At 41.5% G+C, this 18,906-nt stretch overlaps 1 protein-coding gene across 1 annotated transcript in view; it reads left to right on the top strand.

The window, feature by feature from the left end:
• Positions 1-18,906, top strand: part of LOC121580913 (tenascin-R-like) — a 184,663-nt gene that overhangs the window by 146,856 nt on the left and 18,901 nt on the right. Inside the window, exons 14-16 of the mRNA XM_041896100.1 lie at positions 197-340; positions 14,417-14,536; positions 15,223-15,366. Of these exons, the coding sequence (XP_041752034.1) occupies positions 197-340; positions 14,417-14,536; positions 15,223-15,366 (408 nt within the window). The remainder of the gene's footprint in view (positions 1-196; positions 341-14,416; positions 14,537-15,222; positions 15,367-18,906) is intronic.

Genomic DNA, 18,906 nt, shown 5'->3' with positions numbered 1-18,906 from the left:
AAGCAATTGCTTATCAACCAATAGTTTGTTGATAGTATAACCATCTGTATATCATCAATATGGGACTATCCAAATCCAAGTGTGACGAAATTATGTTATTCCATTGTTTGGTATTGGAGGAGAAAGTTCAGCTTCTTGTAGAAGAAAAACTGCATACTGTAACAGTGCGATATTAAATTAATACCATGTTCTTTAGGGCCAGTGGACAGCGTGGTAATTGACAACAACGTCACTAACTACACCCTGTCCAGCCTCCACTCAGCAACAGAGTATGAGATCAACCTGAACGCTGTGCGGGGCAGCCAGGAGAGCAAGTCCGTCACCACCAGTGTCTTCACAGGTCTGACCTCTGACCCCTTATTATATTTTCTGACCCCTTACGATCCTGTACTGCCTCAGCTATAATGCCACTATAGGAACTGACAATGTATATTGTATTATATAATCTTTGTCGCCACATCATATACAACTTCTGCAAACGTATTGTGGTACCCCTGAACCCTTACCATCACTTTTCCAGTGATTCAATGTTTTCTTGACTGACAAGTGTGAGTTAGCTTGTTTGCTAAAATGATAGCTGGAGTTCTTATTATATGTGCTCCTCTGAGTATGAGAGGGGGAACAAAATGTTCTGGAGTCAGACATAGCATCTTTCCAAGATAAATGGGGCGCTCTGTCTTTTCAGTGAATTTTATTCCTAGTACCCACTCCGTGGATCTCTCACATTGCCACCTGCACACTAAGAAATGATGTTCAGACACAGACAGTAGAATACCTGCCTCTCGTTGCTGCTGCAGCGAGTGTAGCTACCATTACCCCCTTGGCCTTATAATTGTTAGCCTCTCCTTATTTCTGTCTCTGCTTCTCCTCTGTCAGTCAGACAGACAGTCAGGCAGTTAGTCAGTCAGATAGACAGAGCTCCGCATCACTGAGCTGTGTGAGATGTGAGATATATTTGACATCTAGTGAACTACCAGAGAGAGGTGTGTAGGCTGCAGTAGCTCCTCTGGGTGTGAAGTGAACGCCACTAACACGGGCTTAACCAGCTCGCCACAGCATGCAAAGGGAGTGCACCACTGCATGCTGATGAGCCAGGTAGAGATGTCTTTCCAAAACCAGCAGGACTCCAGACACAGAGAGAGACACACACAGAGAGAGACACACACAGAGAGAGACACAGAGAGAGAGAGAGAGAGAGAGAGAGAGAGAGAGAGAGAGAGAGAGAGAGAGAGAGAGAGAGAGAGAGAGAGAGAGAGAGAGAGAGAGAGAGAGAGAGAGAGAGAGAGAGAGAGAGAGAGAGAGAGAGAGAGAGAGAGAGAGAGATAGACCCTACACAGCCACAGGACAACAACAACAACAACAACACAATTAGACCCAACCAAATCATGAGAAAACAAAAATAAAATTACTTGACACATTGGAAAGAACAAACAAAAAAACAGAGCAAACTAGAATGCTATTTGGCCCTAAACAGAGAGTACACAGTGGCAGAATACCTGACCACTGTGACTGACCCAAACTTAAGGAAAGCTTTGACTATGTACAGACTCAGTGAGCATAGCCTTGCTATTGAGAAAGGCCGCCGTAGGCAGACCTGGCTCTCAAGAGAAGACAGGCTATGTGCACACTGCCCACAAAATGAGGTGGAAACTGAGCTGCACTTCCTAACCTCCTGCCAAATGTATGACCATATTAGAGACACATATTTACCTCAGATTACAGCGATCCACAAAGAATTTGAAAACAAACCCAATTTTGATAAACTCCCTTATCTACTGGGTGAAAAACCACAGTGTGCCATCACAGATGCAATATTTGTGACCTGTTGCCACAAGAAAAGGGCAACCAGTGAAGAACAAACACCATTGTAAATACAACCCATATTTATGTTTATTTATTTTCCCATTTGTACTTTAACTATTTGCACATTGTTACAACACTGTATATATACATAATATGACATTTGAAATGTCTTTATTCTTTTGAAACTTCTGAGTGTAATGTTTACTGTTAATATTTATTGTTTATTTCACTTTTGTTTACTATCTACTTCACTTGCTTTGGCAATGTTAACACACATTTCCCATGCCAATAAAGCCCTTAAATTGAATTGAATTGAATTGAGAGAGAGAGAGAGAGAGAGAGAGAGAGAGAGAGAGAGAGAGAGAGAGAGAGAGAGAGAGAGAGAGAGACAGACAGACAGACAGACAGACAGACAGACAGACAGACAGACAGATTGAGTTTTTATAAAACCTTTATTTTATACTCAATGTTAACACAAATACTGGCACACTACCTTTTCAGAAATGAAACAACAAATGTCATTCCTAAATAAAAATGTAAACAAAAATAAATTAAATAAAAATACAAAAGCATATACATTCAACTCATTTCATCAACAAAAAATAGTTTCCCCTCCACAAAACAAACCGCTCCTTCATAAGCCCACTTCTCCTCAAACAATGGGAGATCTTTTACAGCCGAGAAGAACTCAAAAGGCACTTTTATTCTCGCTTTCACTAATCTTAGCTTGTCCCAAAATAAAATGTAACAGTTGACATTTTCTTTTCTGTTGCTTACTATATTGAAACCCCAAAATAAAAACAGTGTCATTGAAGTGTCATTCTCCCCTACAGCTTTAAACAAAGACTCCAGCATTTCCAAGAGAGGTTTTATCCTCTCACACTCCATAAAACAGTGAAAAATGGTTTCTCTTATATTACCAAAAGGACATCCATCTCCAACATCTGAGTTAATAACAGATCCAAAAGCATTAACTGCAATGATGCCATGCAAAACCCTCCATTGCACATCACCGGTACCCTTTTGTAACGGAGGCTTGTGCAGTGCTCTCCATGCTAGCTTTACCTTGTCATCAATACCCAATTTTACCCTCCATGGAGTGTATTTTCTATTTTTCTATTTATCTTTATTCAACACCTTGACACACCCCCTATACAGTGGCGGCTCCTGAAAAAATTCTCAGGAGGGGCAATTTTTCTGATGATTTAGGTGACCTACACACATTTTAAAAAAGATATGTCCAGCAACAACATGAAGACAGGGGCAGCATATAAGTCAATACCAGAAGCATTTATTGACTGATCTGGGGAGATGGATTCCAGTTTCTGTGACAGATTATAAATAATCTCTGATGCCTTTGTTATATTAGCTTTTGGTTGAATGTACTGTCGTAGTAAATATATAATGTTATAGCTTGGTCTGACTAAAATCTTGTGCATGACCCATTTTGTGTTGGGCCTTTGTATTCAATACAATGAACAAGAGTCCTATCTTGTCAGCCTTGTCAGCAGGTGGCTAAGGATAACACCCACGCCATAGGTCTCTCAGTTCTTCCAACTCACGAGTTCTTGCCCTGAGGACACACACACACACACACACACACACACACACACATCATCACTGATTAACACACACACACACACACACACATCATCACTGATAACAAACACACACACACACACACACTGATAACAAACACACACACACACACAAATCCTCTTCTCTTAGGCTGAACATCTGAAGACAGAGAACCCGACTCAGAGCCAATGCAACAGTGACACTAGCCTGGAGGTGACCTCGCCCAACTCATCAGGACCAATCAGAAGATCAGAACTACTAGATTCAACCTACTTCATTTTATTGTATAAAATGTCAGCACACAATGTTTAGGGGCTCTTCTGATAAACTCCCTACGAGTTTGACGAACGGGTCCGTGCACGCGATTCCAGATATCTTTACCTCTGAATAAACTGCCTTATTTTATACAATTATCCACCTTGTCCAAAAGTCTCTACTTGGTCTCCGTTCTCCAGTAAACTTGTTTTATCAACAATAGTAAGGTTCAATGACACAGAAAGCAGTTCAATGTCGGGGTACAGAGTCGCTCTCTTACCAGGATCGCGGTCCGCTCTGACCAGGGTGAAGGTGGCCGGCTCCACTTCTCTGTCCGGGACTCTGTCATCCAGCCAAGTCTCCCAGCTGTATTGGGATTCCGCTGCCAGCAACGTTTTCATTATTTAGTCCGTTCGTAGCGGGTATGTACACGATCAACAAGATCAGTCAAAAACCGAAGATCAGTCCAAAGCAGAATGTTTGCAGAATGTTTGTAAACTAAGTCTACAAATTAAAAACATAAAATAACGCCACACTGCAGGTCGCAACATAGACGCTGCTAGCCGCCATTGTCTTAGTTACGTTCAACGTTACGTCACGTATGACGAAAGCGCGTAAGTGCATGCCCACAGACACCCATAGAGAATGTATTGAAAGCTTTGAAATGTGAAAAAAATAGATTTTACATGACAGGCTATGAGAGACTTCTGGGCGATTTTCAACCTGACTGAAATCGCCCAAAAAACGGGCGGGGCCATTTGAAGCACGACTTTAGCCTGATTTGACATTTAGTGGCTGGCAGATCAGACGTGAACACTGATAACTGCTGTTGCCGTGATATAATTGATTAGAAAAAAAATCCCTTCCTTTTCCCGTTTGGCAGTGCGTCGCCCATATCGCCCTATTGAACAAGCCGCCCATGCCCCTATATAAGTATTTCCCATTCACCTCATCCAAACCCACCTCTTCCAACCCTCTCAAATCCAGTAATAACACCTTTCTTTCTGACTCTGTGATATTGGGTGTAATCCCTAGTCTTGGAAATGAGACGTTTTCATCTTGTACCTTCTTCTTGTGACTATTAAGCATACCCCACTCTTCTGCTGACAGAGCATTCCTGCAGCTTCCCAGCAGTTGTCCGACAATCCTTTCCGACCTCACCCCCAAATGTTCAGCCACTCGTCTTCCATCCATTAAGGTGGGCCCAGCCATGGCCATTAACTGTTTTAAGGTGATGATTTTGCCCTTCACCAGAATCTTGGAGAAATGTGGAACAGCTACAAGTTGTACAATCCAGTCTTGCCCCGTACACCAGAGGTTCCATAACAGCCAATGCATTGACGTCTGGACACCTTCATTATGCTCCAAACCCTAAGAAGGCCTCTGTAAAACAGAGGTACTCCCTCCCTAGAAATCTGTCTACTATTAAACCTAATCCCCCAACCTGCTGTAATACAAGACCTGCCAACCCTCTCCAAACCACATTCTCCGGTCCATAAAGCAACCTTTGAATAACCTGAAACCGGAAAGCAGCAGCCCTACGAGCAAGATGTACAAGACCTTGTCCCCCCTCCTCTTTTGACAAATACAAAACACTTTGTGGAACCCAATGATATCTATCCCAAAATAAATCTACAATAATCGCCTGTATCTTAGCCAGAAGGCCAGATGTTGGCTCTAAAACTGACAACCGATGCTACAGTGCAGAGGCAACCACATTTTTAACTATAATTGTGCACCCCCTATATGACATACGAGATAACAACCAACGCCATCTCCTCATCCTCCCGTCCACCATTTCAACCACCCCAATCCAATTTTTTTCCATTGTCTCCTCATCTCCTAGGTACACTCCAAGATACTTAAAACCTCCCTTACACCATTCCAGCCCCCCTGGCAAAGCCATGATCCCTCCAGACCATTCTCCAATCTGTAAAGCACAACCTTTTTCCTAATTTACCTTTGCAGAGGATATTCCCCTAAAACGATCAACCATTAGACTCAAACTATCCACCTCCGCTTGATTTTTCACTAAAATAACTACATCATCAGCATAGGCTGAGAGACGAATAGGAGGAATATCCTCTGAAAGGTACACCCCTTCAATGCGACTCTAATGCTATTTAGTAGTGGCTCTATAGCAATGGCATATAACATTCCCGACAAAGAATATCCCTGCCTAATACCTCTACACACTTTAATAGGAGCACTCAAGCCACTGTTAACTTTGAATACACTTTCAATGTCACCATATATCACCCTTATCATAGCAATAAAACCAGAGCTGAAACCAAACACATCAAAAGTGTGCCATAAGTATTGACTCGGTCAAATGCCTTTTCCTAATCAATTGAAATTAGACCAGCATCCAACCCAATAGCCCTAGAGACGTCCCAAAAGTTCTGAATCAGAGAAATGTTATCCCCTATCTGCCTGCCGGCAACACAGTAGGACTGGTCCGTATGTATGATTTTCCCCATCACCTCCCTCAGCCTGTTGGACAAAGCCTTTGACAGGATCTTATAATCAGTGCACAATAAAGCCACCGGCCTCCAGTTCTTCACCTCCCTAGGGTCACCCTTTTTGGGCAGTAGGGTGAGGACAGCCCTTCTGCAGCTTATCGGTAGTAACCCTCCGGTCAAACTATCATTAACTACTGCTAGTCAATCCTCTCCCAACATAGCCCAAAAATACTTTAAAAAGTCAACGGGAAGCCCATCGATGTCTGGTGTCCTTCCATTTTCCATGCCTTTTAATGCAGTGTATAGCTCCTGCAAAGACAATGGTTGCTCTAGCTCAACCTGAGCTTCTGCAGCCACCTGTGGGAGCCCATCAAGGAACAGCTGTGTCACTGTTTTATCATCTTTGTACTCACACTTGTAGAGCTCAGCATAGAACTCTACTGCCCTCTTTCTAATTTCGCTAGGGCTAGTGAGCTCCTGTCCAACAGCTGATTTGAGACAATGAATAATTCCTCTTTGTCCATTCTTTTTCTCTAACCAAAGAAACATTTGAATGAGGCATCCATTTCAGAGATTCCCTGAAACTTACTTCTCACCAATGCCCCCTGTGTTCTGATACCCAGCAGGTCTGCCAATGCAGCTTTTTTCCTCTTGAGGGCCTGAGTATGGCCTCGATCTCCTGTGGTCTCAACCAACGTCAGGAGTTCCACTATTTCAGACTCAAGGGCTTTCATTGATCTGGTGATGTCTTTGGTGACATTCCTCGTGTATTAATTACAGAATTGTTGAATCTGGATATTCCGTTTATCCCACCACTGTTGAAGGGATACAAAACTGGCCTTTTGAGACCTCCACCTCTCCCAGAAAAAACTAAAACATTTCCTGAAGTGAGCATCACTCAATAAAGTTATATTAAAAAGCCAGTATGCGCTTTTGGGTTTTACAGCGTTAATGAAATCGCACTGGGGTTATCACACTTGATTTACAGACCTGAGATTGATGCTCAAAACAATAAAACCTAACTAACCTGGCCATAGAGATGGTGTTGTCTCTCACATGGGCCCAGGTGTACTGTCTCATGCCTCCATGTTGACTCCTCCAAATATCCCACAGTTCAGGTGTTACAATGAGGCGTTTTAAAAGTCCTTGAGGCTATATGAGGTTCTTTGTGATTTCTACCTAAATCACTGACTGTGCAGTTAAAATCCCCAGCAATAAATAAATAATCTTCAGTATTACATTTCTTATTGGTATTTGATAATGTCTCTAAAAAACATACCCTCTCAACTGCCACCACTGGGGCATATACATTTATCAGACACATAGTGATGTTTTCATACCTCGCTCTAACTTTTAATAACCTCCCCTCAACTACCTCTTCAACCTCATATGACAAAGGCAAAAACCCTTTTGAGAACAAGATGGCCACACCCCCACTTTTTGAGTTTTTATGACTACACACCACTGTCCCCCCCACTCCTGTTGCCACATAACTTCATTTTCCAAATTACTATGCCTTTCTTGTAGAAAACTTATGTCACTTCCCTTTCCCCTAAGTAACTCATACACTATGGCTCTTTTTTTAACGTCTCTTGCCCCATTTACGTTTAAAGAAGAAATCTTAAAACTGAATGGATGAAAAAAAAAATACAGAGGAAGACACAGAAACCACATCTCTTTACAGAGTTAAGGCTGTGACTGAACTCTTTCATTTCCTTTAGAATTTACATCACTTATCACTCTGGTGACCACTTTCTTGAGTCTAGCAATTGCAGGGCTTGTCAAACCTCCCCCTGTTATTTTTGACATCGGAAACTTTGCTGATTCAATAAACAATTCACTTTCAGGAAAAAAATCTGTTACATTATAATCCTGCATATACAGTGAGGGAAAAAAGTATTTGATCCCCTGCTGATTTTGTACGTTTGCCCACTGACAAAGAAATGACCAGTCTATAATTTTAATGGTAGGTTTATTTGAACAGTGAGAGACAGAATAACAACAAAAAAATCCAGAAAAACGCATGTCAAAAATGTTATAAATTGATCTGCATTTTAATGAGGGAAATAAGTATTTGACCCCCTCTCAATCAGAAAGAGCTCTCCAAGGATGTCAGGGACAAGATTGTAGACCTTGGAATGGGCTACAAGAACATCGCCAAGCAGCTTGGTGAGAAGGTGACAACAGTTGGTGCGATTATTGGCAAATGGAAGAAACACAAAATAACTGTAAATCTCCCTCGGCCTGGGGCTCCATGCAAGATCTCACCTCGTGGAGTTGCAATGATCATGAGAACGGTGAGGAATCAGCCCAGAACTACACAGGAGGATCTTGTCAATGATCTCAAGGCAGCTAGGACCATAGTCACCAAGAAAACAATTGGTAACACATTACGCCGTGAAAGACTGAAATCCTGCAGCGCCCGCAAGGTCCCCCTGCTCAAGAAAGCACATATACAGGCCCGTCTGAAGTTTGCCAATGAACATCTGAATGATTCAGAGGAGAACTGGGTGAAAGTGTTGTGGTCAGATGAGACCAAAATCGAGCTCTTTGGCATCAACTCAACTCACCGTGTTTGGAGGAGGAGGAATGCTAACTATGACCCCAAGAACACCATCCCCACCGTCAAACATGGAGGTGGAAACATTATGCTTTGGGGGTGTTTTTCTGCTAAGGGGACAGGACAACTTCACCGCATCAAAGGGACGATGGACGGGCCATGTACCGTCAAATCTTGGGTGAGAACCTCCTTCCCTCAGCCAGGGCATTGAAAATGGGTCGTGGATGGGTATTCCAGCATGACAATGACCCAAAACACACGGCCAAGGCAACAAAGGAGTGGCTCAAGAAGAAACACATTAAGGTCCTGGAGTGGCCTAGCCAGTCTCCAGACCTTAATCCCATAGAAAATCTGTGGAGGGAGCTGAAGGTTCGAGTTGCCAAATGTCAGCCTCAAAACCTTAATGACTTGGAGAAGATCTGCAAAGAGGAGTGGGACAAAATCCCTCCTGAGATGTGTGCAAACCTGGTGGCCAACTACAAGAAACGTCTGACCTCTGTGATTGCCAACAAGGGTTTTGCCACCAAGTACTAAGTCATGTTTTGCAGAGGGGTCAAATACTTATTTCCCTCATTAAAATGCAAATCAATTTATAACATTTTTGACATGCGTTTTTCTGGATTTGGTTGTTGTTATTCTGTCTCTCACTGTTCAAATAAACCTACCATTAAAATTATAGACTGATCATGTCTTTGTCAGTGGGCAAACATACCAAATCAGCAGGGGATCAAATACTTTTTTCCCTCACTGTATTTCTTCCCTTTTGTCAACTTCAGAAATTGTCATACCTTCTCAATCTCATACCCCCCTTCCACCCCATTTATCTCGCTATTTTGTTGTGACGTGTCAGATGACTCACTCTCGCTATCCTCCCCAGAAGAAAACTCCATCTCTACAACCTGTTTATCCTCAACTGATTTATCAATCTCTACCTTCCTCTTAGAATTAGACCCTTCACCACCCTTTCAATTCTTCCTCTTACTCCTCTGTACTTTGAAAACAGCTGTTTTTTTTCCATTATTTAAATCTCCTCTTGACCTCCAATTTCATTTTCCAGTACCACCTCAGCGACCGCAGTCGCAATCTCACCGACTGTTTCCCCTCCCTCTTTGTTCTGATCTACCACAATTGCCTCCGTAGCCACACTGCTTTCCTTTCCTACTTTTCCAACCACATCTGCCCACCTTCTCCCTTCCCCTGCACCCTTAGAATGTTTATCCCTTCGCGGTGGTGCATAAGCTGCACCAGCATTAGATCTGCTACCGGGCTCTGCGCGCTCGTTCTCGGGACATTAACGAACCAAATGCCCCTCTCTTCCACAGCCAAAGCATTTCATTGATTCAGTAGAAGCGTAGAAGACATAATCAAATCCATCAATCTTAAAACTGAATGCTAAATTCAGCTTGTCAGTGTCCTTCTTTAAAATCATATGCACTTGTCTCCTATGAGACACGACATGTTTTAGCAAAGGAGATTTGCATCCAAAAAGAACCTTCTTTATTGTAGATACAAGTTGACCATGACGAGAAAACTCTCACTCCAACACTTCATCTCAAACAAATGGTGGCACGTTAGAAAGTATAACTTTCTTCGCCGGATTCATAAGAGTATGAAGAGTATCTCGTCATGGTCAACTTGTATCTACAATAAAGAAGGTTCTTTTTGGATGCAAATCTCCTTTGCTGAAACATGTCGTGTCTCATAGGAGACAAGTGCATATGATGAACAGCACATTTGCTGTGCATATGAAATACCGACGTCTGTGTCTCCCGCAACACAACACCACTCTCAACTATCATATTCACCTTTTCAATGGAATCTAAGAATATCACTGCAGCGCTATTCATCCTTGAGGCTGATTTTATGCTATCATACCCAATGATAGCACCCACTGCTCCATTTTCACTCCAGTATCAGAGTGTAACTCAAAACTAGAAAAAAACACACCACTAACGTTCTGAAGTTACAGGGTTTAACTTATTTTCAGAGAAACAGATGAACACTAGCATTCTGCTAATGCTGCAGCTATGATGAATCTCAGGCAGTGTTTCACAAAACTATGTGAAGGAGCAGAAGAATATAATTCCATTGTGGTGTGGTTCAGCAAGAAAGAGATAAAACACGTTATGGAAAGAGGAGCTCGCTGTGCCTGAAAGTGTCTCGAAATCCAATGTGTCAGATGAGATGCTCTGCCATGAACGTAGCTGGGCTGGTGCTCCACTTACAGGCCAGAAACACAAACACAGACAGCTTATGAAGATCTTTAGCACTAAGGAAGAGTTTTTGTGCGGTCGCTGGAGAGTCCGGCCGGCCGAGTAGCTACTGTTGTCAGGCACTGAGGCGCTAGCTGTAATTCCAAAGGTAATGACTGTCCAGGATTCACTGGATCTGAGTCAACTGTCCAGCTAATGGCCGTGGCTGGGGCAGACAGGTACTGTGGTTCAGCAGATTCTGGTGTTTTTACTGCGTTGCATTGATAATAGCTATTAAAATTATTGCTCCATGAAGTAATCCAACAAATCTTATCAGCCCCCATTGAAAGTTGCATGTAGCCCATATCGAATTCATACTGATAAAAGATGACAGACAACATTTATCATAGGCAGGCCAAAACTCCATCCAACCAAAACAGGTGAAAATTTCAGGCGGTCTTTTCAAACAGCTCTTACACTGAAAGGGCATTATCATCACAATTTCACAGTATTATTCCAACCTCATTGTATGGAAATATATATAAAACACAGGAAAATCACGTTTTTGATTGCACTGGGCTTTTAAAAGCATTTACTCTATACTTCCGGTTGTGTAGCCTACCCTCTACTTACTGGCAGAAATGGTTCAGTCCAAGCAGGGTAGGGCTCTGTGAAAGTATACAGTCGTGGTCAAAAGTTTTGAGAATGACACAAATATTAATTTTCACAAAGTCTGCTGCCTCAGTTTTGATGATTGCAATTTGCATATACTCCAGAATGTCATGAAGAGTGATCAGATGAATTGCAATTAATTGCAAAGTCCCTCTTTTCCATGAAAATGAACTTAATCCCAAAAAAAACATTTCCACTGCATTCCAGCCCTGCCAAAAAAGGACCAGCTGCCATCATGTCAGTGATTCTCTCGTTAACACAGGTGAGAGTTTTGACGAGGACAAGGCTGGAGATCACTCTGTCATGCTTATTGGGTTAGAATAACAGACTGGAAGCTTTAAAAGGAGGGTGGTGCTTGAAATCATTGTTCTTCCTCTGTTAACCATGGTTACCTCCAAGGAAACACGTGCCGTCATCATTGCTTGCACAAAAAGGGCTTCACAGGCAAGGATATTGCTGCTAGTAAGATTGCACCTAAATCAACCATTTATCGGATCATCAAGAACTTCATGGAGAGAGGTTCAATTGTTGTGAAGAAGGCATCAGGGCGCCCAAGAAAGTCCAGCAGGACCGTCTCCTAAAGTTGATTCAGCTGCGGGATCGGGGCACCACCAGTGCAGAGCTTGCTCAGGAATGGCAGCAGGCAGGTGTGAGTGCATCTGCACGCACAGTGAGGCGAATACCTTTGGAGGATGGCCTGGTATCAAGAAGGGCAGCAAAGAAGCCACTTCTCTCCAGAAAAAACATCAGGGACAGACTGATATTCTGCAAAAGGTACAGGGATTGGACTGCTGAGGACTGGGGTAAAGTCATTTTCTCTGATGAATCCCCTTTCCGATTGTTTGGGGCATCCGGAAAACACCTTGTCCAGAGAAGAAAAGGTGAGCGCTACCATCAGTCCTGTGTCATGCCAACAGTAAAGCATCCTGAGACCATTCATGTGTGGGGTTGCTTCTCAGCCAAGGGAGTGGGCTCACTCACAATTTTGCCTAAGAACACAGCCATGAATATAGAATGGTACCAACACATCCTCCGAGAGCAACTTCTCCCAACCATCCAAGAACAGTTTGGTGACGACCAATGCCTTTTCCAGCATGATGGAGCACCTTGCCATAAGGCAAAAGTGATAACTAAGTGGCTCGGGGAACAAAACATCGAAATTTGGCCAGGAAACTCCCAAGTCCTTAATCCCATTGAGAAATTGTGGTCAATCCTCAAGAGGCGGGTGGACAAACAAAAACCCACAAATTCTGTCAAACTCCAAGCATTGATTATGCAAGAATGGGTTGCCATCAGTCAGGATGTGGCCCAGAAGTTAATTGACAGCATGCCAGGGCGGATTACAGAGGTCTTGAAAAAGAAGGGTCAACACTGCAAATATTGACTCTTTGCATAAACTGAATGTAATTGTCAATAAAAGCCTTTGACACTTATGGAATACTTGTAATTATACTTCAGTATACCATAGTAACATCTGACAAAAATATCTCAGAACACTGAAGCAGCGAACTTTGTGAAGACCAATACTTGTGTCATTCTCAAAACTTTTGACCACGACTGTATAGCTGGGCATTGAGCTCAGACTCTTGGTTGTTGAACAGCTTGTCCTGAGACTGTGGAAACTTTTGAATATGTTTATTCTTACTTTATTCTAATTAATTAAGCTTTCTTTTGTCATTTTCATTTTTCAGGGAATACATTTATTTATACATCTTATACATTAATTATTTATTATTTTTGTAACTATTTTTGTTAATAAATCTACCACCTCTTTTGCACCGGACCTCTGGCATTCCGCTTCCATCCTTTACCATGCACCATCATCTTTAAAGGTTAATCCAGTACCAACTAGCCACAAACACATCCCTACTCAATAGTGGTACTACTGGCATCCCCACACATCATTACATGCTTTGAGTGATGAAGTAGTTCTGGCTTATTCAATCTAATCTTTTATGATTATTACATTTTTATTTTTTACATATATTCATTAGTTTCAAATAGGACAATCAACAGTTAGAGAAATACAATTCTTGTTTTTATTCAATCTAATCTAATTCAATTTTATTTCACTTCAAATTGGCAGCTTTCATTAGATTCATTTAAATATTTTTGTAATTATAGTAATAAGTGTAATCAAACACCTTTTATTCACAAGCAGTGTGATTATAATTCCTAGATATAATCTGAGCCATTTCCCAGCCATGTGGGTATGGTGTATTAACGGTTGATGCTGAGCCATTTCCCAGCCATGTGGGTATGGTGTATTAACGGTTGATTCTGAGCCATTTCCCAGCCATGTGGGTATGGTGTATTAACGGTTGATTCTAAGCCATTTCCCAGCCATGTGGGTATGGTGTATTAATGGTTGATTCTGAGCCATTTCCCAGCCATGTGGGTATGGTGTATTAACGGTTGATTCTGAGCCATTTCCCAGCCATGTGGGTATGGTGTATTAACGGTTGATTCAAGTCCTTTCAACGCAAGCTGTTTACTTCTGTATTCTCAATACTTTTTCTGTAAAGCCAAAAATCCATATGAAAACATGGAGGTTAAAACACTAAGTTAAACATGTAATTAAATTCCTACTCTCTCTTGGTTCTTGCGGTAGGTAGGGAGTCTTAAATAAAAGCTTCTTATGTGTACTGTACAGAATATTTGACTGTATAATTTGCCTTTGATGTCAGTTATACTAGCAAGAATTGTGATCTCACTGGAGAAGAGAGTCATTACAAATTAGCCTCAATCTGCAGAGTATATAGTCCACATGGTGGTCTGTAAATTGGAACATACAGTAGATGACATTTTGTAAAGTGAATGGGCCATCTTGGGTTAGTGTTGATATGGTATCCTCTCTGACCCATGCATTGCTTTCATCTCTCTCTTTGATACAGCGATGGACATGCCAATGGAACTGACAGCCCTCAACATTACCTCACAAGGAGCTTTACTCCGGTGGAACCCTCCTCTGTCCAGCGTTGACAACTACGTGTTCACCCTCACCTGCAACCAGGGTAGGTGGATTTATTGTCTTTTCACAGCCACTGTTTCTCCGCTATGGGGATGGAGCGTGTGGAGCGCCCTGAGTCTGTAGAGTGAGACTAGGTGGACTGGACTCCTGCCAACTCGGCTCTCAGAGGAAAGTGTCTCACAGCTACTTGGAAATCAGCTCAGACTTCCGCTTGCTAGTCGATGCAGCTTTCATCAATATGGCCACCAATTATGGTTCTTCAGCAACCTCTTGCTAATGTGCTCTATTGACTCTTTGGTGCGTTCGTTAGGTGTCCTCTCTAATATACTCATCCAGGCAATGAAATCATGGCTGAACATTTTTGTTAGCCTATTATTTTTCACCACCAACATGGATCCTGGTATTTCTGAGGTTATAGTAAGCCATTTATTAAACAGCCAATTTATTTAGATTGATTATACAAAGTTTAGTCATGCAAACAAATAAGGAATCATGAATTTGAGCTAAATGTATTTATGCAACATGCAATTAAACCTGACCCATGTAATACCCATAGGAACCCCAGTCTACCAACTCTGACTGTGAACATGCATATCCTAGGCAACCGCTATACATTAATAATTAAGGCTCCAAATAGTTTCATGTAATCATAAAAGTCAGGTTTGTTTACAATCTCCTATTTGTATTCTCCTATTCTAATATGTATTTGTGTTCCTTCTACTCTTGTAGTGACAGCTAATACCTTCCTGGTGGAAGGTGTGAAACAGGAGCACCAGCTCACTAAGCTCATGCCCAGCACCACCTACTCTGTAGCCCTCTACGCCACCAAGGGACCCCTGACCAGCGGAACCGTCATCGCCAACTTTGCAACAAGTATGTTAGTTACTTTACTTGCTTAGTTACTTACCACCCACCTGTTCAGAAGCAACCTACACAGACTAAGAGCAGCTACAGTACATATGCAGTGCCTTCAGAAAGTATTTATACCCCTTGACTTATTCCACATTTTGTTGTGTTATAGCCTGAATTCAAAATGTAAAAAAATCTCACCCATCTACACATAATACCCCATCATGTCAAAGTGAAAACATGTTTTTATGAATTTTTGCAAATGTATTTACCATTAAATATTATTTACATTTACATAAGTATTCACACCCCTAAGTCAATAAAATACAAGTCTCTAAGAGCTTTGCACACCTCGATTGTACAATATTTGCATATTATTATTTTTAACGTTCTTCAAGCTCTGTCAAGTTAGATGTTGATCGTTGCAAGACAGCCATTTTCAAGTCTTAGTATAGCTTTTCAAGCTGATTTAAGTCAAAACTGTAACTAGGCTACTCAGGAACATTCAATGTCATCTTGGTAAGCAACTCCAGTGTATATTTGGCCTTCTGTTTTAGGCTATTGTCCTGCTGAAACGTGAATTTGTCTCCCAGTGTCTGTTGGAAAGCAGACTGAACCAGGTTTTCCTCTAGAATTTTGCCTTTGCTTAGCTCCGTTTATTATTTTTTTGAAAAACAAATCCCTAGTCCTTGCAAATGACAGACATCCCCATAACATGATGCAGTCAACCCCATGCTTGAAAATATGAAGAGTGGTACTCTTTGGGGCAAATCCAACACAACACAGTGATGTGTTGTGTTGGATTTGCCCCAAACATAACGCTTTGCCTTCAGGACATGAAGTTAATTTCTTGACACATTTTTTGCAGTTTTACTTTAGTGCCTTATTTTAAACAGGATGCATGTTTTGGAATAATATTATTATTATGTACAGGCTTCCTTCTTTTCACTCTGTCATTTAGGTTAGTTTTGTGGAGTAACTAGAATGTTGTTGATCCATCCTCAGCTTTCTTCTATCAAAGCCATTAAACTCTGTAACTGTTTTAAAATAACCATTGGGCTCATGATGAAATCAATGAGTGGTTTCCCTCCTCTCCGGCAACTGAGTTAGCAAGGACGCCTGCATCTTTGTTAAGACTGGGTGTATTGATACACCATGCAAAATATAATTAATTACTTCACCATGCTCAAAGGGATATTCATTGTCTGCTTTTTTTTATACCAATCTACCAATAGATGTCCTTCTTTGCGAGGCATTGGAAAACCTCCCTGGTCTTTGTGGTTGAATCTGTGTTTGAAATTCACTGCTCGACTGAGGGATCTTACAGATAATTGTATGTGTGGGGTGCAGAGATAAGGTAGTCATTCAAAAATCATGTTAAACACTATTATCCATGCAACTTATTATGTGACTTGTTAAGCACATTTTTACTCCTAAACTTGTTTAGGCTTGCCATAACATAGGTGTTTAATACTTATTGACTCAAGACATTTCAGCTTTTCATTTTTTATGAATTTGTAAAAATGTCTAAAAACATAATTCCACTTTAACATTATGGGGTATTGTGTGTAGGCCAGAGACACAAAATCTAAATTTAATCTATTTTAAATTCAGGCTGTAACACATTAAAATGTGGGGAAAATCAAGGGGTGTGAATACTTTTTGAAGGCACATGTTCAAGAAGCAGCACAGAGCAAGGCAAGCTACTTGAAACTACTTGAAACTTGCTCCTATTCAATTAACGGGTGCCCTTTCACACCTCCCAGTTAAAGTGTGTCTAATTAGCAACAGGAATCATTGCCCCTCTGATTGAGGCCCTTGCAGTGTGATCACTTACTGACCATGTTTCTACTGCTGCTATAAGGTGTCCATGTTAGGACAGCCTCAGTCTCAGCAAGATTCGCACAATTTTTTTCAATCTCCACAAGAGTTGCCGAGACTGAGGCTGTCGTAATATGGACACCATACTCCTAGCTAACGACCTCCACAAGCCAATGAGATCATACCTACTCTACGGCAGGGGAGGGAGATGAGGAAAATGGTCTAGTTTAGTTTAGTTGGGGCTCTAAACTTTATTTTCGAGACAAAAAGTCTCTGTCAGCAGCAGGCCATTAATATCCCAAAGGGAGCAGAACGGCAGAGTTTTACCTAGGCTGCACTCTGCTGGAGCTGCATTAACATTTTCAGAACAAGTGGGCTGCTGCTCTGCCTCTGTAGAGTACACAAACTTATGTCCAGAAAAAAGAACAACCAGTACTTTTCTATGGCTTTATTTTGTCTTGTGTCTTGCAGTAAAAGTCTCCCTAGAGGGAGGGGCAATTCCCCTATGTTTAATCAACCAGTGCCCTTTGCAAAACTTAATTTATAGACACTGTTTTTGGCTAAATTAATTTGTGTAAAGTGTCACAGGCCATTGGCTTTGCTATTCCAGTGCCAGCCTTGTTGTCTGATGTTGACTCATAATCACTGGATGGGATGGCCAAGTTCACCAGACTTTATAGGGCTTTTCTGTTCTTCATTTGCGTCTCATTAAATGTTTTTGATGTGGTTATGCATTGCTTACGCTTTGTTTTCGCTAGCTGTTATGCTCTGATAACATAGTTCCAGTGGTGATGGCCTCTTATGAGCATTAAGTTATTGGGTGACTCACTTTCTAAAAGACTTGACCAGTGAGAGAAATGTTATTTACTGATCTTCTTATCATAATAATAATAATAATTAATTACTGCCCTTGCCACCTGTATTGAGACACCTCTACATTAGCATGTGGCAAAACTATAGAACATTAGAATGTTACAGAATGTCCTCCAACTCTCAGAATAGAACTTTAGAACTGCTGCTAATGTAAAGAGTGTTAACGCGCCTCCGAGTGCAGGTATACTATAATTAAAGAGAGGGAATGAGAGAGAGAGAATCGAGAGAAAGAATTGAGAGAGATCAGAGAGTGTGAGAGAAAATAAACAAGAGAGAAGTGTAGGCATTGTGATGGCTGAAAATGCTTCTGAGATGTGCCCTCTGACTATATGAAAATGTTGAATCATTGTCCATCACAATGAAAGGGGGACGGAAGGAAAAGGAAATACAAACACCCTCTCAGGCATTGCAGTCATGTTGAGGAGACAGGAGGAGAATGGCAATCTGTCAGATAAGACCTGGAAGAGGCAGTCAAGTCAGTGAGGACATCCACATTGTAATTTTGTCTAGTCGGCACTACTGCAGTGTTGAGATGTCATTGCATCTCATGTAGAAAATCCTTCAGTCCTGAGGCTATCAGTGGTAGAATACGCTGTTAATTACTGAGCTGTCATAGATCTCCCCTGAAAACACCTGAGGACAACAGGGAAAAATTAAAATGAGAGAGATAGGAAAAGGAGTGCATGTATCAGCTATCTAGATGTGAGAGGAGGATAGGGTCTTGGGCAAAAACCTTCTGTTTGGAATGTCTAATTCTTTTTTTAGCGTGAATCTTTGGCAGATAAAACATATTGCAGTTATAGATGCTGGGTAAAGGACATGAGAATGCATGTGCAGAAGGGTGTCTTCAACTAAGGTCCGCTAGAGGGG

Source organism: Coregonus clupeaformis, chromosome 14 (assembly GCF_020615455.1).
Source record: "Coregonus clupeaformis isolate EN_2021a chromosome 14, ASM2061545v1, whole genome shotgun sequence".
In the NCBI taxonomy this organism is placed as follows: Eukaryota; Metazoa; Chordata; class Actinopteri; order Salmoniformes; family Salmonidae; genus Coregonus; species Coregonus clupeaformis.
The sequence above is the reverse complement of the archived record's forward strand: the minus strand, read 5'-3'. Positions and strand labels throughout refer to the sequence as shown.